The sequence below is a fragment of the Setaria viridis genome, chromosome 9 (assembly GCF_005286985.2).
Source record: "Setaria viridis chromosome 9, Setaria_viridis_v4.0, whole genome shotgun sequence".
NCBI classification, from domain to species: Eukaryota; Viridiplantae; Streptophyta; class Magnoliopsida; order Poales; family Poaceae; genus Setaria; species Setaria viridis.
Genome location: NC_048271.2, coordinates 3,603,047 through 3,621,877, shown reverse-complemented (window position 1 = coordinate 3,621,877; position 18,831 = coordinate 3,603,047). Strand labels below are relative to the sequence as shown.

Genomic DNA, 18,831 nt, shown 5'->3' with positions numbered 1-18,831 from the left:
TGCGCCGAAGTTCCTGCTCCGGTCACGTTCGTACGGACTTTTACCAACGGCTGCAGGTAGCCCTGAAGTCTGAACTGGTGCGCACGTAGTTACGCTGCATCCTTTGAAGCCAAGCCAAGTCGCCAAGTCTTGCGCTACTGCCAACCAGTAAGTGCTAGCGTACAGACTACAGAGGCAACCCACGGACTGGCCAGTGATCACCACCAAACGCACGCCAGGTTTCGGCCTCCGGATACGAGAAAAGCTAGGGAGCGGTGAAGCCCGGCCGGTCGGTCTCCAGCAAGCAGTGCCGCCCTGCCAGCCAGATGCGGCGCGGACTGGCGACCCAACCGGCGCGAGCAAGGCAATGGAACGAGAGGAAGACGCCGGGTCGTTTCGTTACGGATATAGGAGTTCTGTTGATCTCGCGGCACGGGGTCGCGTCCGTCACCGCGCCCCGAGATGACGGGGAAAGCGTCGGTGCCGGTGGGTTCGGGTTCCACGTCTGGGCCCGGGGCCTCGCCGATGGGGTAGGAGGGGAGGAGAGTACGCGAAGCGGGCGGCAGGTGCGACGGGAAGGGAGGAAACGAACCGCGCACCTCGTCCCCTCCCCGTGGCCATCAAGCTGCACGCTGATGCTTGTTGCCTGGCGCGCCTTGATCTGTTGTCTTTTGCCTAGACCGGCTGCTTTTGCTCTCTCTTTCCCCTCTTGACCGTCTGGCTTGTTCTTTCAGAGATCCCTCAGCACCTGGCATCTGTTGGTGTTGGCTCCGTACGCTTCAGAAGAAGCCATCGCTTGTCGCGCCTGCACGTGCGAGAGTTCAGTTCCTGCTCGTCTACCTGGAGGAATTGGGACGGGCTGGCCACGTGAAGGCCGCATTGATCTGATGCTGTTAAACCTTGATCCAGTGCGGGTTACAATTTTTTAACTCCTCGTCGATGACAAAACTTTCATTCCTCCCGCGTGTGCTGCCATGTGCTCTTCTATTTGTCTGACCAAACTGAAAAATGCAGACAGAGAATTTACCATGAGAAAGAGAAACGATCCCTTGGCACGGTATATTTGTATGGATATGAACAGGAACCGCGCCACCAACACTCATATTGTTACAGTTACAGACATCTCATTAGTTACATTCCTTGCAGATGTTAACGCAGGGGAAAACGTATAGAAGACTCGAGTGGAAGCACATGTGTTGTTCCTTCCCGTGACCTGGACGCAAGAGCTTCAGCGAACTTCTGAAGCAAGGACCAAACAGAGATCATGAAGCATCGCTGGATCCCAGGAGCTCTGAACAGATGCTGTTTTCCTTTGGACCTGAAGCAAGCCAAATTTGTAAGCAGTCAGTCTACATTGCCGAACACAATCAGAGTATCAGTGATACTGCCTAGTTGATTGGAGAATTAATAACTCGGTTTCATAAACGTGAAGGGCGATAGTATGCCATCTCAGAAACTTCAGACTGCTGATTTCTCAACTTTTTACTTGTACAACATGAACATGAGCACATACCTGTCTTTTGAGTTGTGTCAGTTATTCCAAGGACATTCCCTCAATGAGAACCAGATCCTGATGCAGAGGTAGCAGAAGGCCCTGTTCCGTCCCTTGTATCCATCCGTTCCATCATGCGAGAGACTGCAGCAATCCCTGCGTTGACCTCCCTCCTCACTTCAGAACTGATATCCGATATGGTGTTGCTCCGCGAAAACCACTTTTCCCTCCACCCACTTGCACTCTTGGTTATAGAATCCTTGTACCTGCCATTGTCAAGTAAGCGCACAGTAAGATGCACGTGCCTCTGTTCCATTCATCAGGAGTTTTAATGGGTTTGGACAGTACTTCATTGAAGCTGACTGCAGACGAGATCTCAGTGTGTCAGAGAACGATGGTAAATCGGATGGTCCTGCTCTATCTTGATCAACAGGTGTAGATTGCATCCCAGCAATCCTGATCAATTGCACAAACAATTAGCATGAGCAAAGGTTCAGAGGAAAAGCGCACAAGCACAGTATCCTAGGATGTAGATATTACCTCTCGTTACTATCAGCAGGAGTAGAACAATAGAGAGGTGGATTGATAGCACCCTCTAAACCACGAGTTGTGCGTTCCTGTTGAACAAGAGTACCTAAACGGTGACCAGAAAATACAGCAGGGGCTTGTTCATAATCCCCTTCTTGACCTGAGGTTGTGTGCTCATCTGTTGAAAGCACAAGAACTTGTGGGTGACTATTTGCTCCCGATCTGCTGTGGTGCCCATCTCTTCTATGATGCCGGTGTGACCTACGCACTGCAGCTGCAGCAGCCAGATGCTGGATAATGCGTTCTTCAAGTTCTGCATCATCTGCACCTACAGGAATCTAATAGTTGAAATGGTGATATTAGTAGAGGTACATCTGAGAAATATACATCCAGAGCAAAAGAAAAAGGCAATTACTGAAAAGATCCTCAAATGTGAATGAACAAGCATGCCATGCCACACCTCAAAATCTCCCAGCATCGGATGCCGAAAAAGAGCAGTACTATGTGAACGATTAGCTCGCATGTTCCTCTCTTGTTCAACAGCCTCCAGTAGCTCTTGACTGCAGTACTTCGAAAGAGTGTGAGAAATAGCACAAGATCAATCGCTCAGAAAACAGACATGATAGGGGATGCAATTTTCACCTCATAGGATCTTTCATGCTGATAGGCTGCCAACACATTGGACATTGGGAGCTTCTCTGGCACCTAGATTGTCACATGAATCAGAATACATTGAAAAACACGTGAAATGGAAACTGTAAGCACGGCAAACAGTAAAAGTAATTTCTGTGTATATTTATTGGAGACTGACTTGGGTCAATTCATCCAACTTACTCAGACAAAATGAAGCATGTACTAACATTATTTCTTGCATTCTAAATCAACAATATGATGTTATTTTCCGCATTACTCCAATATCGGAAACCACGCACTAAATTCAGTTCCCTGAATTTTCAAGGACAAAATAGCACAAACCCCAAGAATCAGTGACCATAACAAGCTGACACATGAATTGGAAACTGTAAGCATGGTGAACAATAAAACTAATTTCCTTGTGTATATTGATTGGAGACTGACTTGGGTCAATTCAATCAACCTTACTCAAGCAAAATAAAGCATGTATTAATATCATCTCTTGCAATCTAAATCGAGCATATGATGTTATTTTCTCCATTACTCCAATGTCAGAAACCACGCTCTAATTTCAGTTCCCTGAATTTTCAAGGACAATATAGCCCAAACCCCAAGAATCAGTGACGATAACAAGCCATATAAGTTCAAGTGGCTACTGGCTAGGCGGTAGCTTCATAAGCTCACCATAAACGAATCTTCAGGCTAAAAGCTTCTCCAAAAAAAAAAAAGGTTCTGGGATGGATGACACAAACTCAATAAACAACTCTCGAACTACAGAAAGACTTTCAACAGGATATCTCAGTCAACTAATGAAAATCGCTGCAACAATACAACATCCAGAAAAAAAAATGGCTGAAATATTGCATGGTTGTGAATCATATATTCTGCAATGTGTTACTGTAACTCCATGCTAAAGCAAGACAGGCATGTTCAGAAGGATTAATAAGAATTCCCAACTTGTGTAGACAAGTTGAACACAATTGTATAAATGAGAACCTACAAAACACATGATCCGACTGAAACCCATTTGGTAGACTAGTAGTTACTCTTCTCATTTAGCACATCGATTTGGGAGCAAGTAACAACTCAAATAACATTAGCTTATGACCATGAAACAGGAAATATCTGCAATTCTTTTAAACTAAATTTCTAAAGCAAGCACCAGATCATCACAGTCAAATTGCATAATGAAAGCATTACTGAGGTTATTAGGCAAGCACCATTTTACTTCATAAACTTCACAGCTAAATAAAAGTTATTTAGTTTGGTCTTTGGTGTTAACTAAGGCCATAAGGATGAAGCACATAACACGGGGAGTAATGTCATAATTTATGCCACAGAACGCCACATGCCAACATGTTGCTGTGCAAACTGATCAAGAGAATCAGAATGTGCTATTATAAGCTAGACTAGTATCACCCTGGCCACACATGGGTCAACAAGCATAACTTCATAAGGTTTGTAGTAACTTGCAAGCAGAAAGGGACAAAGACGTTGTGGGAACTTGGAACTTTAGCATAGGACCGTAACTAGCAGGAGGAAGAAAAGGGTAACATATTAGAAACAATTACCATTCAAGAATACACTGGAGATGGTAGTCATGCTTGCAATTCGTCACCTGCAAAGAAGACATCAGTACCAACAAAACACGAAACAGCACGCGCATCGATCACAAACAACCAAAGCTCAATTTTAGCAGACCGTGGAGGGGTTGCTGTCGCAGAAGGCGTCGAGGCAGATGCTGCAGGCGTCGTCGCAGGCGTCCTGCACGCCGCCTTCCACGAACGCCGCCGCCGAGGATAGCTTGCTCTCCATCTTCGCCTTCTCGTCCATCCCCGCCGCGAGGGACCAAACAGACTTTGATCACCTCTGATCAGAAAAATCCCTGCACCCGCGTGTTTTTGGTGAAATTCGTGTGGCTAAGGCAAACCAAGAACCATGGATGGAAAAGAACATCATTCAGAATCTCCCATTTCACGCGAGAAAACTGGCGGAATCGAGGCAATCCAACCAAAACTGCACCCAGGGCCAAAAACAATCCAAGAAAACCGGGGGAAACGGAAGGGACGGACGGGGGATTCGGGAGGGTACCTGGCCCCGTTTTCTCACGGGAACGGCACCGAACGCCACGAAAACGATAGAGTTCCTGGTGGAATGAATCGTCCCACTCCGTTGTCGCCGAAGACGAGCTGGCAACGTCGCCCTCGCGCCTGCGCCGGGGTGGTGGTGGTGGTGGGGCGATGGCGAGAGGAGACGAGACGGAGACGGGGGGAATTAAACGCTTTCCTCCGCCCCCGCTCCCTTCTCCTCCCCTCGCACGCCAATGACAGGTGGGGGCGGACGAACGGTGGGCCAGCCTTATGTAGTGATGTTATTGCTGGGGTTTGCTAAAATTGAGAGGCGTGCGCACGGGTTTCCCACCGGAGTGCGGGCCCGCTTTTATATTGAACAGATGGGGCCACCACCTGGGACCGTAAGGCACGTCTTCTGTGTGATTGGTGGAGCACTACTTGGGGCAAATTATTGTGAGACCGTATGAAGCACGTCCAGCATCCACCGTGCATGTCTCTACCGGGTCATGCGACCGTCCGATGCCAGGATCAGTTGGCAACAGGTGTGCTTTGTATATTGTTATTAATACAATTTTTTGTGCCACAAAGCAACGAAGGGTCCATAGCTCAGTGGTAGAGCAATTGACTGCAGATCAATAGGTCACCGGTTCGAACCCGGTTGGGCCCTTAGTAGATGATGTTTTTGGAATATTATTTTTTGTTTTAAATTTGGTTTTAAATCCACGACGGTTGCATTTCATCTCTCGTTTTTTTTAACGAACGAACGAGCACAAGGAGGTGCTTGTTGACAGCGTGACTTGATTAGAGAGCACTCCACTCCAAATTTTTGAGCTTCATTCCACTCCAAATTTTTGAGCTTCACTCCACCAACTCTACCACATCGTAGCTCCACTCCACCATTCCACTCCAAATTTTTGAGCTTCACTCCACCAACTCTACCACATCGTAGCTCCACTCCACCAACTTCAAAAAAAAAATACCAGAGTTGTCCATATATTTGGCAAAATGCACAGATCCAGCTCCGAAAACGGAAGGTCTTGCTGTGTAAAGTCCATTATACCCATGTGAATGGGTCTCGCTTGTCAGTCTTCTTTAGTTCTCCCCTTCTTCTCCTTTGCTAGTAGGGAAACGAAGGCCAGGAGTAGTCGTGCAACTAGTCCATTGAACTCTACTTCCTGGGTGTCAAGGTGGCACGGTGGGTATGAGCGGGCGGCGTGGTGGGCACGGCCGGTCGCGGTGGAAGGTAGGTGCGGCGCGGGGGACAAGGGCGGGCCGTGCGGCGAGTAGGGGCGGGCGACGAGCAAGGGCGGTGCAGTGGGCACAGCCGGCTGCAGTGGAAGGCAGGGGCGGCGCGACGGGCAGGGTGGGAGGGGGCGATAGGAGGATTCCTTTTGTTTCGCAAAACGGTAAGTTGTGTAACGAGTGGCAATGGTGGGTAAATCCACGAGGAAGTCTGAGATGGGGTTTTTGGAGCACCTCGAGGTACTCCACAAAAAATGTGGATCTACCCCCCTACTCCACCTGTTTCCTAGAGCCGGAGTTACAGTGCTCCCAGACAGGCCCTAAGTTTCTCGTTTTTTGTTTTGACTTGTTTGGAGAGTTTCTCTCGTCATTTTTTTTTGACTTGCTTAGAGAGTAAGTTTCACAAGCACAAAAAGAAACGGAGAATATATAACCCCAAGGTAGGAAACAAATGCTGCTTCAACAATAATTCATCAGGTTTCCGTAACAAAGGAGATTCAAATACAGTAGAATTGTTTCATTGGTCAGACTCCTACAGTACAATCTTATATTCTTACAGGCACTAAGAACTATACCACTATCCAATATGAATGAACAAAAATGAAACATTAGTCTGGAATGCAGATGCAGGAGGGTTGACACTCTTCCCGCCGTTGATCAGAATGGACAGATAAAGGGACAGAGAAAAGGACCTCACCTACTCTCATATCATGCTTACTTACAGTGCAGATACATGGTGGACTGAAGAAAGTTTGGTTGCCACTACATGTAACTAGAAAGGAGGGAAATCAAAAGATGCCATGTAGAGCATCAGGACCCTATTGTTAATTTTGAGGCTGATGCAGAAACTCCTAGGTTGCTTCAGCGACCAGAAACTTTGATGGTGGCACCATGGAACCTTGGAGATCAGAACGCCTGCATGCGACAAGCCTTTGGAGCTATTCTGTTGCGGGGTCAATTTTTCAGAGTCACTGAATGGTAGTTTGCTATGATGAGAGACATCTGCTACTGTAAAAAGGAAATACAAACAGTAAACAGAACAAACTTAAGAGCAATAATCCATCAAATACCCTAGTGAAGCAACAGTATCCATAGAAAAACAAATATCATGGTGTAAGTCAAGGAAACTGAAAATTATATTCTTTCGAATTGAAGGCACGTCTAATATTGCCAATCAGTAGGAAGGAGAAACTATGGAAAACAAACATCTATTACCTCCTTTACCGAAGCTTCAGTGCTTCCCCAAGACCAAAATTCGCATTACTTTGATGCCCCTTTCTCCCAAGTGGATTATCTCCCTTTTGCATCATTGCAACAAACTCATTGTAGTCAATCCTTCCATCCTGTAAAAAGGGATGGATAAATAAGACGAATTATAGTTACCAATTTGAACAAGAAAAGCGAAATTACTCTGCTTACATTGTCCTGATCAATGTCCCCAATAATATCCTCAAGTCGTGTATCCCCTATACCAAACTCCTCACATGCCTTTTGGAGCTCATCTTGAGTTATGTAACCACTGCCATCTTTGTCAAAGTATGAGAAAGCCGCAAAGAGCTTATCCTCCTTTTCAACTTTGTTTATATGCAAAGTTGCAGCAATAAACTCTCCATAATCAATTGTGCCACTGTTATCGATGTCCGCCTGATATTTTCATGAAACGTGCTTCAACTGAGTTGTAGTCCATAAATTGGAATGATGGTCAGAGAATTAAATTATCACTACTATTTTAGTAAATTTCCCAAAAATAAATCGCATACTTGATAACACAGTTAAGCATTCGCAATAATGTGGTCTTTTATTTCCTCACCAAAACACGGCACATAATTGAAGCTTATTTGAAGTTCAAAACCATGCAAGGTCAGAAAAAAAATGAATTTATTCTTAACATTCTTCCTGGCTAACATTATGAAAATGAGATTTAGTGACACCAAAGTGGTCTGCAGACTAAATTCTATCCAAAAAGTTGTATAGACAGGCAACATATATGTTGTGATCATCTTGGAATACTTACTGCTTCCATTAGAGCATTGATTTCCGAGTCCATCAAAGTAGCACCAACTCTGTGCAAGCCAGTTTTTAGTTCCTCTAATGTGATATGACCACTGTTGTCAGTGTCAAGCATTTTGAACATTTCTTTTAATCCAGCAATTTCTTCCTCAGATAAACTCTCAGCAATAACCTACAAACATAGAGCAAAGAAGACAATACATGAACAGCCTTGATATAATGCACAACTAAACCATTTGTATTAGTACTCACCCTAAGGGCCATTTTCTTTAGTTTGTTCATTGCAGAAAATTGTTTCAACCGACTTAGAACAGCAGAATCAAGAGGCTTGTCAGGAGCAACTCCATCAACACAAACCCAAGGGTGACCTAGGAAAATTCAGGTCAGTAATTATATCTGATTTGGTTGAGATGAGGCTAAAGAAACTAGGAAGGAATTGTTTATTAAATTTTAGTTATGCGCCCATACTACTCACATAGGGCTTCATGGGCAGTTAATCTCTTCTTTGGATCGCGGATAAGCATTTTCCTGACCAAATCCTTTGCACTCTCTGATATGCTAGGCCAGGGCTCTGACGAAAAGTCCAGGTCACCTTTCAAAACTTGTTCGAATATCCCTTGTTCACTTTCTGCCCCAAAGACCAATAGAAAAAACAAATTAATGCCAACTGTCAATGTCACACAAAATTGCAATGCAACACTTCACCAAAAAGGCTACATATAACCTCACCATCCCAGAATGGAGGGACTCCACTCAAAAGGATATAGATTATGACACCAGCACTCCATACATCAACTTCGCGGCCATAGTGTTTTAGCAGAACCTCAGGTGCAACATAATATGGGCTTCCAACAACATCCGTAAACATTTCACCTGCACAAAAAATTATATTTGCCCAAATGGCATAAGAACGCATTGGATTACATGGTAAAAATATCACAATAACATTCCTTGGACAAATCATCTTTCCTTAAAAAAGGAAATAATCCACTGCATATAAATATATGTGTTACAGTATAAACCCGGTGTTAAAACTCCTGGTGTAGATCAATGCGGAAACGGATCTTATTCTAAGCCATGAATGTGAGATTGACTGGTATTGAAGACGAAACCACAAGCAAACCTCAGGAACTTCATAAATTCTGGGGCGATGCTCGTTTGCAAAACATAGTCATATTTACAGAGGTTGAGCCAAACTACTTGTTGAATATTTATAGTTCAGCAGCATAAGTTATCTCAATTTGTTGATTGGTGGAAATGGTGAAACCATGGCCCTGCGGTACTAAATACTCAATCTGAATTTTGTTGTCACCATATGGTGGCCTGCTACGAGTGCTATCCCCACGTATGAATTCCCCATTATTCTGCAACAACCGTATGGCACAATGGCACCTAATTTTGCTAACTCACTATTAATTCCACTTACAGAGGCTCACATTACTACAAGAACATCATGATTAGATAAAACGGCATTGCTAAGTCCATGAAGGCCATAAATACCTGGCTTGAAGAAGATGGAGAGGCCAAAATCGATGGTCTTAAGGGGCGAGTCCTCCTTCTGGTTGACAAACAAGAAATTCTCTGGCTTAAGATCCCTGTGCATCACGCCGAGCGAGTGGCACGCCTCGACGACGCCGACGATCACCCTGGTGAGCTGCGCGGCGGCCTTCTCGGAGTAATGCCCCCTCTGGATGATCCTGTCGAAGAGTTCGCCACCGGCGCAGAGTTCCATGACGAGCTGCACGGCGACGGCGTCCTCGTAGGCGCCGACGATGGAGACGACGTTGGCGTGGCCCGCGAGGTGGTGCATGATCTGGATCTCGCGGCGCACGTCCTCGACATCCTCCTCCGTGAGCAGCTTCCGCTTGGCGATGGACTTGCAGGCGAATTCCCGGCCGGTGGCCTTCTCGACGCAGAGGTAGGTGGTGCCGAACTGCCCCTGCCCTAGCTTCTTCCCGATGGTGTAGAGGTCCTTGAGCCGGGCCGTGTTGACGTCGCGCTTGAGGACGGAGTCCGCGAGGAGGCCCGCGCTCTGGACGCGCTTGACCTTGGGCACGGGTTTCTTCGCCGGAGGGTTGTCCTGCGGCTGCGGCTGGGCAGCGGCGGCAGGCGGTGGCTGGTCGGAGGATCGGGATGAGTGGTGGGAAGAATGCTCCGAATCCGGGATGGTGACGGGCTCGGGCGCCTTGTCGGAGGCTGGGGAGGAGGGCGGCGGTAGGGCTGGGGCAGGATTGGGGTCGCCGCGGGGCCGCCACAGGGTGACGTTGGCCAGGAAGCCGTTGCGGCCGGCGGCGCTGGGGCCGACGCAGGTGTTGCCCATCGCCGCGGGGACGCTACGCGGACGGCGGCGGCGGTGGCATTGGACGCGGGGGACGGCGAGGAGGCGGTTGCCGGTTGGGTGGTTCAGGTTGGATCGATCGGGGAAGCGGGCGGAAGGGGAGGAACCAAGGAATGAAACGGAGCCGATGTGGGTCCCATGCGACGGGTTCGTGGATGACGTGTGGGTCCGCTGCGTATGGGACCGGTTGTCAGTGGCGGATTCGTGATCCGGCGTTTGGAGGCTAGTGACACCGCGGGATGCGGATCGGGGTCTTCCCGCCAAATCGGATGGCTAATCGCCGTTTTCTCCCATCAGTTCCAGGCCGTATTTGGGAATTGGACGGGCCGTTTCCCTGGCTTAATAATCTCACCGCTGCGCGAATTCATCAAAATTACTCGGCCGTTGGGTTATGCCAGAACTGGATTTGGTTTGGTACTCCATAATTCGTTGTGGTAGAATTCAATCCTGCCAAACAAATGTGGTGGATGTGCAAGCAAGAAAAAATTCCCAAATTTTCCATGCCAACTGTACTTCGTTTTCATTAAAAAGTTTTCAATTAACCAACTATCTTCATCACAACATGGGAGTTTACAAATCAGAATAATGAAGAGGATTGAATCTACTGCCAAGCATTTGCTCATTCAGTGAGGAAGCGCTTCTAAATGGTACTCAACATGACCTGGTTCGTTTAAAAGGATCAAAGATGAAGCTCGGGCATGGTGTATTGCAGGTGCGAAGCACCTCGCTGAATTATCACCCCACCTGTAATTGTTTTCAGCTTGAGGGCATTGCTGTGCTTGGGGTGGGAGGCTCCTATGTGTTTTTTCATTTATTTTTCTTGACCTCGGTACCTCTCCTACAGTATCTCTACAGCTAAAAAAACCAAAACCGAGATCAAAACATCGTACCAAAACCGAGCTCAAAACGATGTCACGTGTCCTCCGCTCCTTCGTCCCGCGCTACAACCAATCAGCACCCTCCGATCTTGTTTTTCACCCATCCGCTTCCCTCCGTCCTATCCGGCATCCGCTCCCCTCCCCGCCGTCCACGCAGACCCGATCCCCCACTCTCGCTGCCCCCCGCCGCATCCCTACCAGCCCCGCCCCCTGCAGCCTCCCCTTCTCCACCCAAACCCTAACCGGGGTCCTCCTCCCCCATCCACATCGTCAGGGGCGAAACCGGAGGGAGCTCCTGCTGCCGTAGATAGATGCTGGAGCTCTGGTGCCAGCCCCAACCGTCCGCCGCCGCAGCTGCCCTAGTCGTACCCCGCGCCGGACCAAGACGCGCCCAATTTGCATCTGCTACACGTGAAATAGGGCGGCGGCGCATCTGGAGATGAATCGGCCGGCCGACGGCGGCGACCGTCGCTAGAGGCTGCTGCTCCATCAGGTCGGCTCATCCTCGACATGGCGGGTCGGCGGCTGCTACTGCTGCTTCTGCTCATCCCTTGTTCGAGGACTTCACCGATGGGCCAACGGGTAGCGCGTGGCGGCCGCGGGCGGGCAGCAAGCAACGGCGGTCACGTGGGCAGGCGGGCAGCGGCCAACGGTGGCCGTGGGTGAGCAGTGGTGGCCAGCGTGCAGCGGACAGCGGGGGCCGGCATGCAACGGACAGCAGGGGCCGACATGCGGTGGTCGGCGGGCGTGGGGGCCGCGAGGACCGGCGTGCAGCGGTGTCCAGCGGGAAGCTCTATTGGAATGTTTGGGCTAGACCCATTTATTTCATTTAATCTCAAGGCCTACGATTAATGCTAGGTGGTTAAAGTGGTTAATTCCAAATGGGTAGTTAAGGAGTATCTTAACCAACTTATATTGGTGGACTATCTATGCACTAATTGAGAAGTTGAGGAAGAGAGAAAGGGTGTCACACGCGCTCGCTCGCTTGGCAAGCCGAGCTGAGCTGGTAACTGATGTGGTTTAAAAGGCTGACACCAATGACTAGTAACGGTTGGAGGTTACTGGTAACTAATGGCTGGTTAATAGCTATCAATCACCTATGACAATCTCCTTTCTCTTGTGTCTATAAAAAGGGTGCTCGTACTCTGATTAACGTGCGCTGAAAATCACTCACTCTCCCTTTCTTCTGCTGCTCGCTGCTAGTTTCGCATCTCCAAAACTTCATCTTGCTGCGACACTTGCACGAGTAGGCAGGCGATCAAGTTTTTGGGGAGCGTATCTTCTGCGCGACTGCTCGCTGCGAACAACTGCATCCTACTACTTCCCGGAGGTTGCCCGAGGGACTGCGCTGCACCAAATCGTCACTGCACCGACTCTGATCGACTACATCGAACAGCCCAAATCAAAGTTTCAGGCACAATGTCTGATACTTCCAGTTCTGGGAATGGCACACTCATTGCCTCCGGCAATGGTCCTACCCCTGGTATATTCTGAACGTTCTTTTGTTTCATTCTGTTCATGATTAAAATTGTGTTAAACATGAACACTCGCCCATGCTCTGAGTCACTCACACTAATCATTATTTACTTAATAATATTCGAAATTAATATATACCGTAAAATACCTAAATTCCTAACAAGCTCCACCTCTCCCTATCCGGTGCTCCATGAGGAAGCAAAATCTGACACCACGACAACATGGCTAACAGTTAGTATCCTAATTTCTGAGTTCTACACTCCAATCGCTCAGTTTCTATCCTGATCCCGGTACGGCTATTTGTGTTTGGCACTTTGGTTGTGCATTGGTTTCTAAACCATTCTATCCATCTAGGTTCCATTCTATCTGAAATAGCTAGAGCTAACAATTTCTAAATTCGTGTTAATTTGCTACTGTAATTTGTTACTGAGGAAGAACGGTTTTTTCTATTAAGTTAACTGTTGAGTTATATTAACTCAAAACCTAACGACTGAAGAAAATGGCACCCATGTATGTTGATCCTCTACTTCAGGGGTCAGATCAATGCCAGTTAAAATATCCCAGTGCTGAAGATTAAAGTATCATCTAGCTTTAAATTGCAGCAATATTTAATATACACTACAAATTATCTATACGTGTTTCAATTCCCGTGATGTTTAAAGTATCCTCATGTCCCTGTCCAGATTTTACAAGCAATATTTTTCAGTAGATGAATTGTACCCAATGAATGCTCATTCTTGTACAAAATTCTACATGCCTTCATGTATCACTGATTTTCATTTCATTTGTTTGTCTTCAGATTTTTACCACATTTTGATTGGCCTCGGATTTCTACTTAGATGCTTAAACTCGTGTAATACTTTGTGATGGGTTTGCAGTTGAAGATAGATGGATCCAGTTGAAAGAAATAGTGCTAGAGCTCTGTTTCTCAAGATCTGCCAAATAGCACCACAAGCCTTCAATCCTAAGGAGGTCAAGAGGCAGAGGGACAACTCTAGAGCTGCATCAATGTCTGATGAACGTAGGAATGAATTGAACAAGATGCGTCGTGAGTCGTACAATAGGAAGAAAGGGCAAGAATTCAACAATGAAAACGTGAACCCTAAAGCACAGACTAATGTTAATGATAGAATGTACATCGGTATTATGAAGATTTTTCCTCGTACTTAGTCTACCAGTGGTTTCTTTTATACTGAGACTCAATTTTTTTATACCAATGTCACAGTAAACCAGGTAAGCAATGGACCTGATGAGAATATCGATTGGATGCATAGGACCGTGGCAAGGAGATCGAGGAGGAGGAGGAGGCGGTCGTCCACGGCAGCACGCAGGCTGGCGAAGTGGCGATCTCCAAGGAGGGAGGAGGAGGCAGAGGAGCACCGAGTCCTCGACACCGACCTGGAGTGAGAGAGACATGGTCTAGGTGGAGCTTGAGGATGGCTGACGGTTGTCATTCGAATTGAGCAGCAGGGTTTGCTCCGTGCGATTGTATCACATTCTCCTCCCCTGCGATTCCATCTTTTATTTACTCCTGCAATTCCATCTTAATCCCCTTTACAAATCAATCTGTACCTACTTATGCAACTCTATCACGTAAAATTTTAGTTCATTCTATCTCAGATCTAACCGTGCTATCTTATTATCAAGCATGTTACTAAGTACTTCAGACTTATTTTGATTTAGCACATCTTTTACCTGCTACATGGATTGCAAATGTAACTGATTTGCTCCATAATTAGAACTGTTAGTTGTCCTTTTAGCCGATGGGAAAGATTGGTTGCCCCATGAGGAATTTATATTTGCTTTGGGAATATAAGGAAATTCATACATATTAATTCATTTTTTGAAGACAGGATGAGAAGAAGAGAACCAATAGAATGTCACCAAAGGGAATATAATGTGTCAAGTTTCTTGTTCTTATCAGATCGATCAACATAAGCAATGGATTCTACTGCCACGTCAGGTTCCCAAATAGGATTGATATTACCAAGATTTGGTCAGAAACTGGACTGGCTGGTAATCATTTGCAATAATAAGAAAGTGAAGAAATTTAGTCCAGTTAGTAACAACCAGTACAGAATAATTAGTTATATGTGCAGGAAGGTGTAACCACAAGAATGCCTATTTGTAGCTGATCCATGTGGGGGCTGGATCCAATGCCATAGGAACACATAAGGTAACTACACATCGTTGTCCGCTCTTTAATTTCTTCAATTTGTTCATGTAAAATCTAACAAGTTCGATTACTTCACTTAATTAAGTTGTCTATTTTTCTTGTGTGGAACTATAAGCTCAATACCGCTGCGCTTATATTCTTTGTTTTAGTGAAGATTAACTAGGAAATTGATTCAGCGGCTTATCTTTTTTTTTTGAAACAAACAATGTTGTCCTTGCTTGCTCTGCTCAACACACAAATATGATATCAAAGATATGGAAATGTAGGTAGTTAGCTATATGAATGTAAGGTTCTCAATTTTGTGATCTGATTTGCAGGGATAGGATCATTTTGTGGAGTTTGTGAGGAACATTCGGGCGGGAGAGGAGCAAGAGAAGCAAGAAGCGGAGCTGTTCACGTGGTCTCCATTAACCAAATGTGATAAACTTATTGAGTTTGGAAGCGGATAAGGAGACAGCTTCATGGGTATGTCGTAGATTTATTTCATAGTTTATATGGTTTGTCTTGTGCTGCTGTGCCTTTCATTATGCAGACTTGTTCTTTGTCAATGGATTGCAGACGGGTTCATGCGCAATTTAGTTTCATCTTTTTAATGCCTATAAAATGGTACTTATTGAGTTATGTTCTTTGTTTCTGAAATTTCAGATGGTTCAATTTCCGAGAAATAACAATGGGTTCAAGTCGAAAATGGATGCAAAGCTTAGGGCCACCTCTGTACCAGCATATTATTTATCCCTCCTACTAATCCGATCATTGTTATGTACTGAACTTTGCTTGAATTGTCCAAAGCAATTAGGTAAACATCCTGTACAATTTAGTTGTTTCAACTGTTGCAGTACTCAGGGTTGATTGTAAGCAACCAAACTTGGGATATTTGATTAAATGTTCAACTAATCGTTGAACAACCTGCAATGTTATGGTATTGGCTATACACATTTTACTAAATAACCTGCGATTCATTGGTTTTCTTTGCAGGATTTAAGGCTTGGAAACTGTTTTTTATGCACAAAACTGAAGCATAAAGGCAAGCACATTTGGCAGGAAAAAATAATCAAGAAAGTTTTCTTTTGTGCAGATTCAGTTTTAATATTATGTCTGAGTAGATATGATGATCTATTCTTTCGTCATGGTTATTTATAGATAGTGTTTCTACAATTGTCCATCACTATATGACTTGATTGCACTGATGATGCATACATATGTTGTTCTACTTGTTTAAGTGAATTGGTCCTACAGATTCAGACGGAGTTATTGTCAGGTAGATCTCCATGTTTAATTCTAGAAATCTGTTGTGATTTGTAAAGAGGTATAATCCGTTTGATGTGTAGCATCCACCGTGAAATGTGGCCTCATGGAAAAATATTGTTGATGCTCCTTTTATGAACACTTATGTTAATTTTAGGATATGGCTTATCTAACGGAAGACAGATTGATATTGACTTGTGACTTTTTATGCTCTGTGGACATGTGATCTGAAATATCTTGATTGTGTCATTTGTGAATGTTAATTTCTCCATACTATTTATGAGTTACTTATTTGGATTAGCCTGGAGCCTGAATACTGTCTAGTAATCAAATGGATCATCGGAACTATTGCCAAATATCAATATTTTCAAACAAACATATAGTTAGGAGTCAGGATTTTGGAAACAGTCATTTATTTTGAAACTCCCAAATTTTGTATTGGTTTTAAGTTCATCTTTTGGCTCCTAACTCTCAAATCTGAATATGGGGTGGCTTTCATTATCAAGAACAGTAGAGTGTGCTACTGAATGTTGCATCTCCTATTCATTTGTACATAAAGTGGTTCTCATTATCATATGACATCGTCAAATTTTCTTGCGCATCTATGTTAAAGTTAAATATTTTGCAAAAAATCTATATTAAAGTTAAATGAGTCCAATTCATAGTGCTTCTCAAATCCAATGCATATATGACTATATTGTTTAAGGCAACTAGATAGGTGGTCATGGGTGGAATTTTGCTTTGCCCATAGCAACGCACGGGCATGATCGTAATTAATTAATAAATGATAAGTCTTGCCAGTTAAAAAAAGGATTGGCTCACGGGCTAACCATTATCGTTGAGTGTAGATATGACATTAATCAATACTCCCACACTTTGTCGTCCATAACGTTTATGCTTGACATGAATGTGTTTTCTTTTTTTTAGGAAAATGAAGGGGAAAGCTAAATCATATCCCACTCATTCCTCCCCTCTCCCACACTCGAATTTCGGTGAACACGTCATTTTCCTTCTCCTCTACCTCCGCCACCATCTTCTCTAGCTCCGGCGAGCCTTTAGGGTATGGGAGAGGGAGGAGGGTAACCTTTGTCCGGCGGACCTAGAGGAGCTCCGGGGTGTATGGTAGCGAGTGGTGGTGGCGGTTCGAGCGAGCGGGGCGGCGAGGCGGCGTGGGTGCCGCTGGCTGCGAGTTGCGGAGGATATCCGGTTGGCCCGTGGAGGCGGTGGGGGCGAGCACTGGGACAGGTTAGCGTGGGAGCGGCGGCAGCGCCGCCGGAGCCGGGCAGGGGCAAAGCTCCGACTAGCTCTGAGGAAGAAAGAAGTAAAAAAAAAAAAAGAGGAGGAAGAGGCAGGTGGGCCTCGCCGGAGCTGAGAACGGCAGCGAACATCACCGGTGCTAGGGACGGTGGGGGCGAGCCGAAGGGCGGCGGCGGCGGTGGTTGGCTTGGTTTCGACTTCGGGACGAGCGGCGGCGCGGGGGTCGCGTGTCTGTCGGGCTCGCATGAGGAAAGCGGACGGGGTGGGGGTGGGGAGAAGAAAGGTTAGGAGAGGGGTTCATCGCAACCGTTGATAAGTGATCCAAATGTCAAAAAATTGAGGTAGGCATCCCAAAATAAATGTGTTGAAATTGAGCTGTAAACCTCAAACACAAGTATACAACCACGAAAGTTTCTACTCCCTCCGTCGCGAAAAGGATGGAACTCTAGCATTTGAAATTTGTTCCAAAAAGGATGCAACTCCAACTAAATGTGGGACCCACGATGCATGGATATATAAAAAAAATCAATAGCGGTGGGGTGCGGGGTGCCCATAGCAATTTTAGCTGTGGTGGCTGTAAGCCACGTACGTTGGTCCGTGGACCACCGAGATGGTTCCAGGCTTTCAGCACTTGAGAACGGAAAAAAAAAAGAATTGATGTGAATTTCCTTTTGTAGAGGCACATGCGTCATTTTACATGTTCATTGATTCGTGTGAATAATGCTAGACTTGCATTCTTTTGGACGGGTATGCAAATTATTTAATGCGGAGCCAAATTCAACAGCTTTGAAGAAGCAATCACATCCCAGGCACTATGCCCTGGGTTAGCCGGCGCCGTCTTTGCTGCTTAATCAATGAAGCCGCAACTCTGAACAAGCAACAGGGGGTGATGCCAGAGAGGTACTGCTAGCTGAATTAGAACTGAAACTTATTTCGATCTGTTGACTTCTTCGTTCAAAACGTCCTGGTACATGGTCTTCCAAGTTTACACTCTCATTCTCTCTCTCACTACTTTTCTTTTTTCAAGTTACTTGGAACTTTTGCCGTCGTCTCCTACCCGTTATTTGACCGGCACTCCGTAGCTGCTTCAAGTCTTCGACTGTACAGCTTCCTCGAGACGCTGGAACCAACGCCGACCATCTTCCACTAGTCACAAAAGGTAAGCCTCGTCATTTGTCAAAAGGGATTGGGACATCCCAACTATTACCAACTTCTGTTTCAGATCCAACGTTAGTTCAAGTTGAATTTCTTGATTTGAACTTCGTAAAAGTCACCAAGAAGGACTTACTACTAATAATCAACCGTTGCACTTTCTTTCCCAGAACACGCATGAGAACTGCGTATCATCATCTTGGTATGCGGCACCGTGAAGATAATTAAACACGAACAGACGATCAGTCTCAATTAGGACTTCAAACTTCAAATGGCTCAGCAAGATCATCCAGAACATACCGCAAAAGTCCACGGCATGATGCAAGAGTACTGCTAATGAGTTGTACTACCAG

At 45.7% G+C, this 18,831-nt stretch overlaps 2 protein-coding genes and 1 non-coding gene across 3 annotated transcripts; 1 reads left to right on the top strand and 2 right to left on the bottom strand.

Moving 5' to 3' along the window:
* Positions 1-1,001: 1,001 nt before the first annotated feature.
* On the bottom strand, positions 1,002-4,882 carry LOC117840497 (E3 ubiquitin-protein ligase RHF2A-like). Its single transcript, XM_072291156.1, has 9 exons — positions 4,724-4,882; positions 4,334-4,517; positions 4,204-4,250; positions 2,642-2,704; positions 2,460-2,559; positions 2,012-2,337; positions 1,820-1,927; positions 1,493-1,737; positions 1,002-1,297 (listed from the first exon to the last, which is right to left on the bottom strand). Exons 2-8 carry the CDS (start codon positions 4,463-4,465, stop codon positions 1,533-1,535), a joined length of 981 nt encoding a protein of 326 aa, XP_072147257.1. The 5' UTR covers positions 4,466-4,517; positions 4,724-4,882; the 3' UTR covers positions 1,002-1,297; positions 1,493-1,532.
* Positions 4,883-5,299: 417 nt separating this feature from the next.
* Positions 5,300-5,371, top strand: TRNAC-GCA (transfer RNA cysteine (anticodon GCA)). The gene has a single exon. It is a non-coding gene; the product is annotated as a tRNA-Cys (tRNA).
* Positions 5,372-6,388: 1,017 nt separating this feature from the next.
* LOC117840496 (calcium-dependent protein kinase 11) lies at positions 6,389-10,786 on the bottom strand. The gene is made up of 8 exons (XM_034721003.2): positions 9,457-10,786; positions 8,686-8,829; positions 8,432-8,584; positions 8,209-8,324; positions 7,961-8,128; positions 7,366-7,590; positions 7,162-7,289; positions 6,389-6,954 (listed from the first exon to the last, which is right to left on the bottom strand). The coding sequence occupies exons 1-7, from the start codon at positions 10,274-10,276 to the stop codon at positions 7,167-7,169; spliced, it is 1,749 nt and encodes a 582-aa protein (XP_034576894.1). The 5' UTR covers positions 10,277-10,786; the 3' UTR covers positions 6,389-6,954; positions 7,162-7,166.
* Positions 10,787-18,831: the final 8,045 nt, after the last annotated feature.

What these genes read in the sequence shown, in the direction of transcription:
- LOC117840497 (XM_072291156.1), bottom strand. Translation starts at nt 4,465, where the DNA reads ATGGACGAGAAGGCGAAGATGGAGAGCAAGCTATCCTCGGCGGCGGCG. An exon ending in AGCATGAAAGATCCTATGAG is followed by an intron (nt 2,560 to 2,641) that starts GTGAAAATTGCA and finishes GAAGTACTGCAG; the next exon opens with TCAAGAGCTACTGGAGGCTG. An exon ending in CTGCAGTCAGCTTCAATGAA is followed by an intron (nt 1,738 to 1,819) that starts GTACTGTCCAAA and finishes TGACAATGGCAG; the next exon opens with GTACAAGGATTCTATAACCA.
- LOC117840496 (XM_034721003.2), bottom strand. Translation starts at nt 10,276, where the DNA reads ATGGGCAACACCTGCGTCGGCCCCAGCGCCGCCGGCCGCAACGGCTTC. An exon ending in AGTCCCTCCATTCTGGGATG is followed by an intron (nt 8,585 to 8,685) that starts GTGAGGTTATAT and finishes TCTTTGGGGCAG; the next exon opens with AAAGTGAACAAGGGATATTC. An exon ending in TAAAGAAAATGGCCCTTAGG is followed by an intron (nt 8,129 to 8,208) that starts GTGAGTACTAAT and finishes CTATGTTTGTAG; the next exon opens with GTTATTGCTGAGAGTTTATC.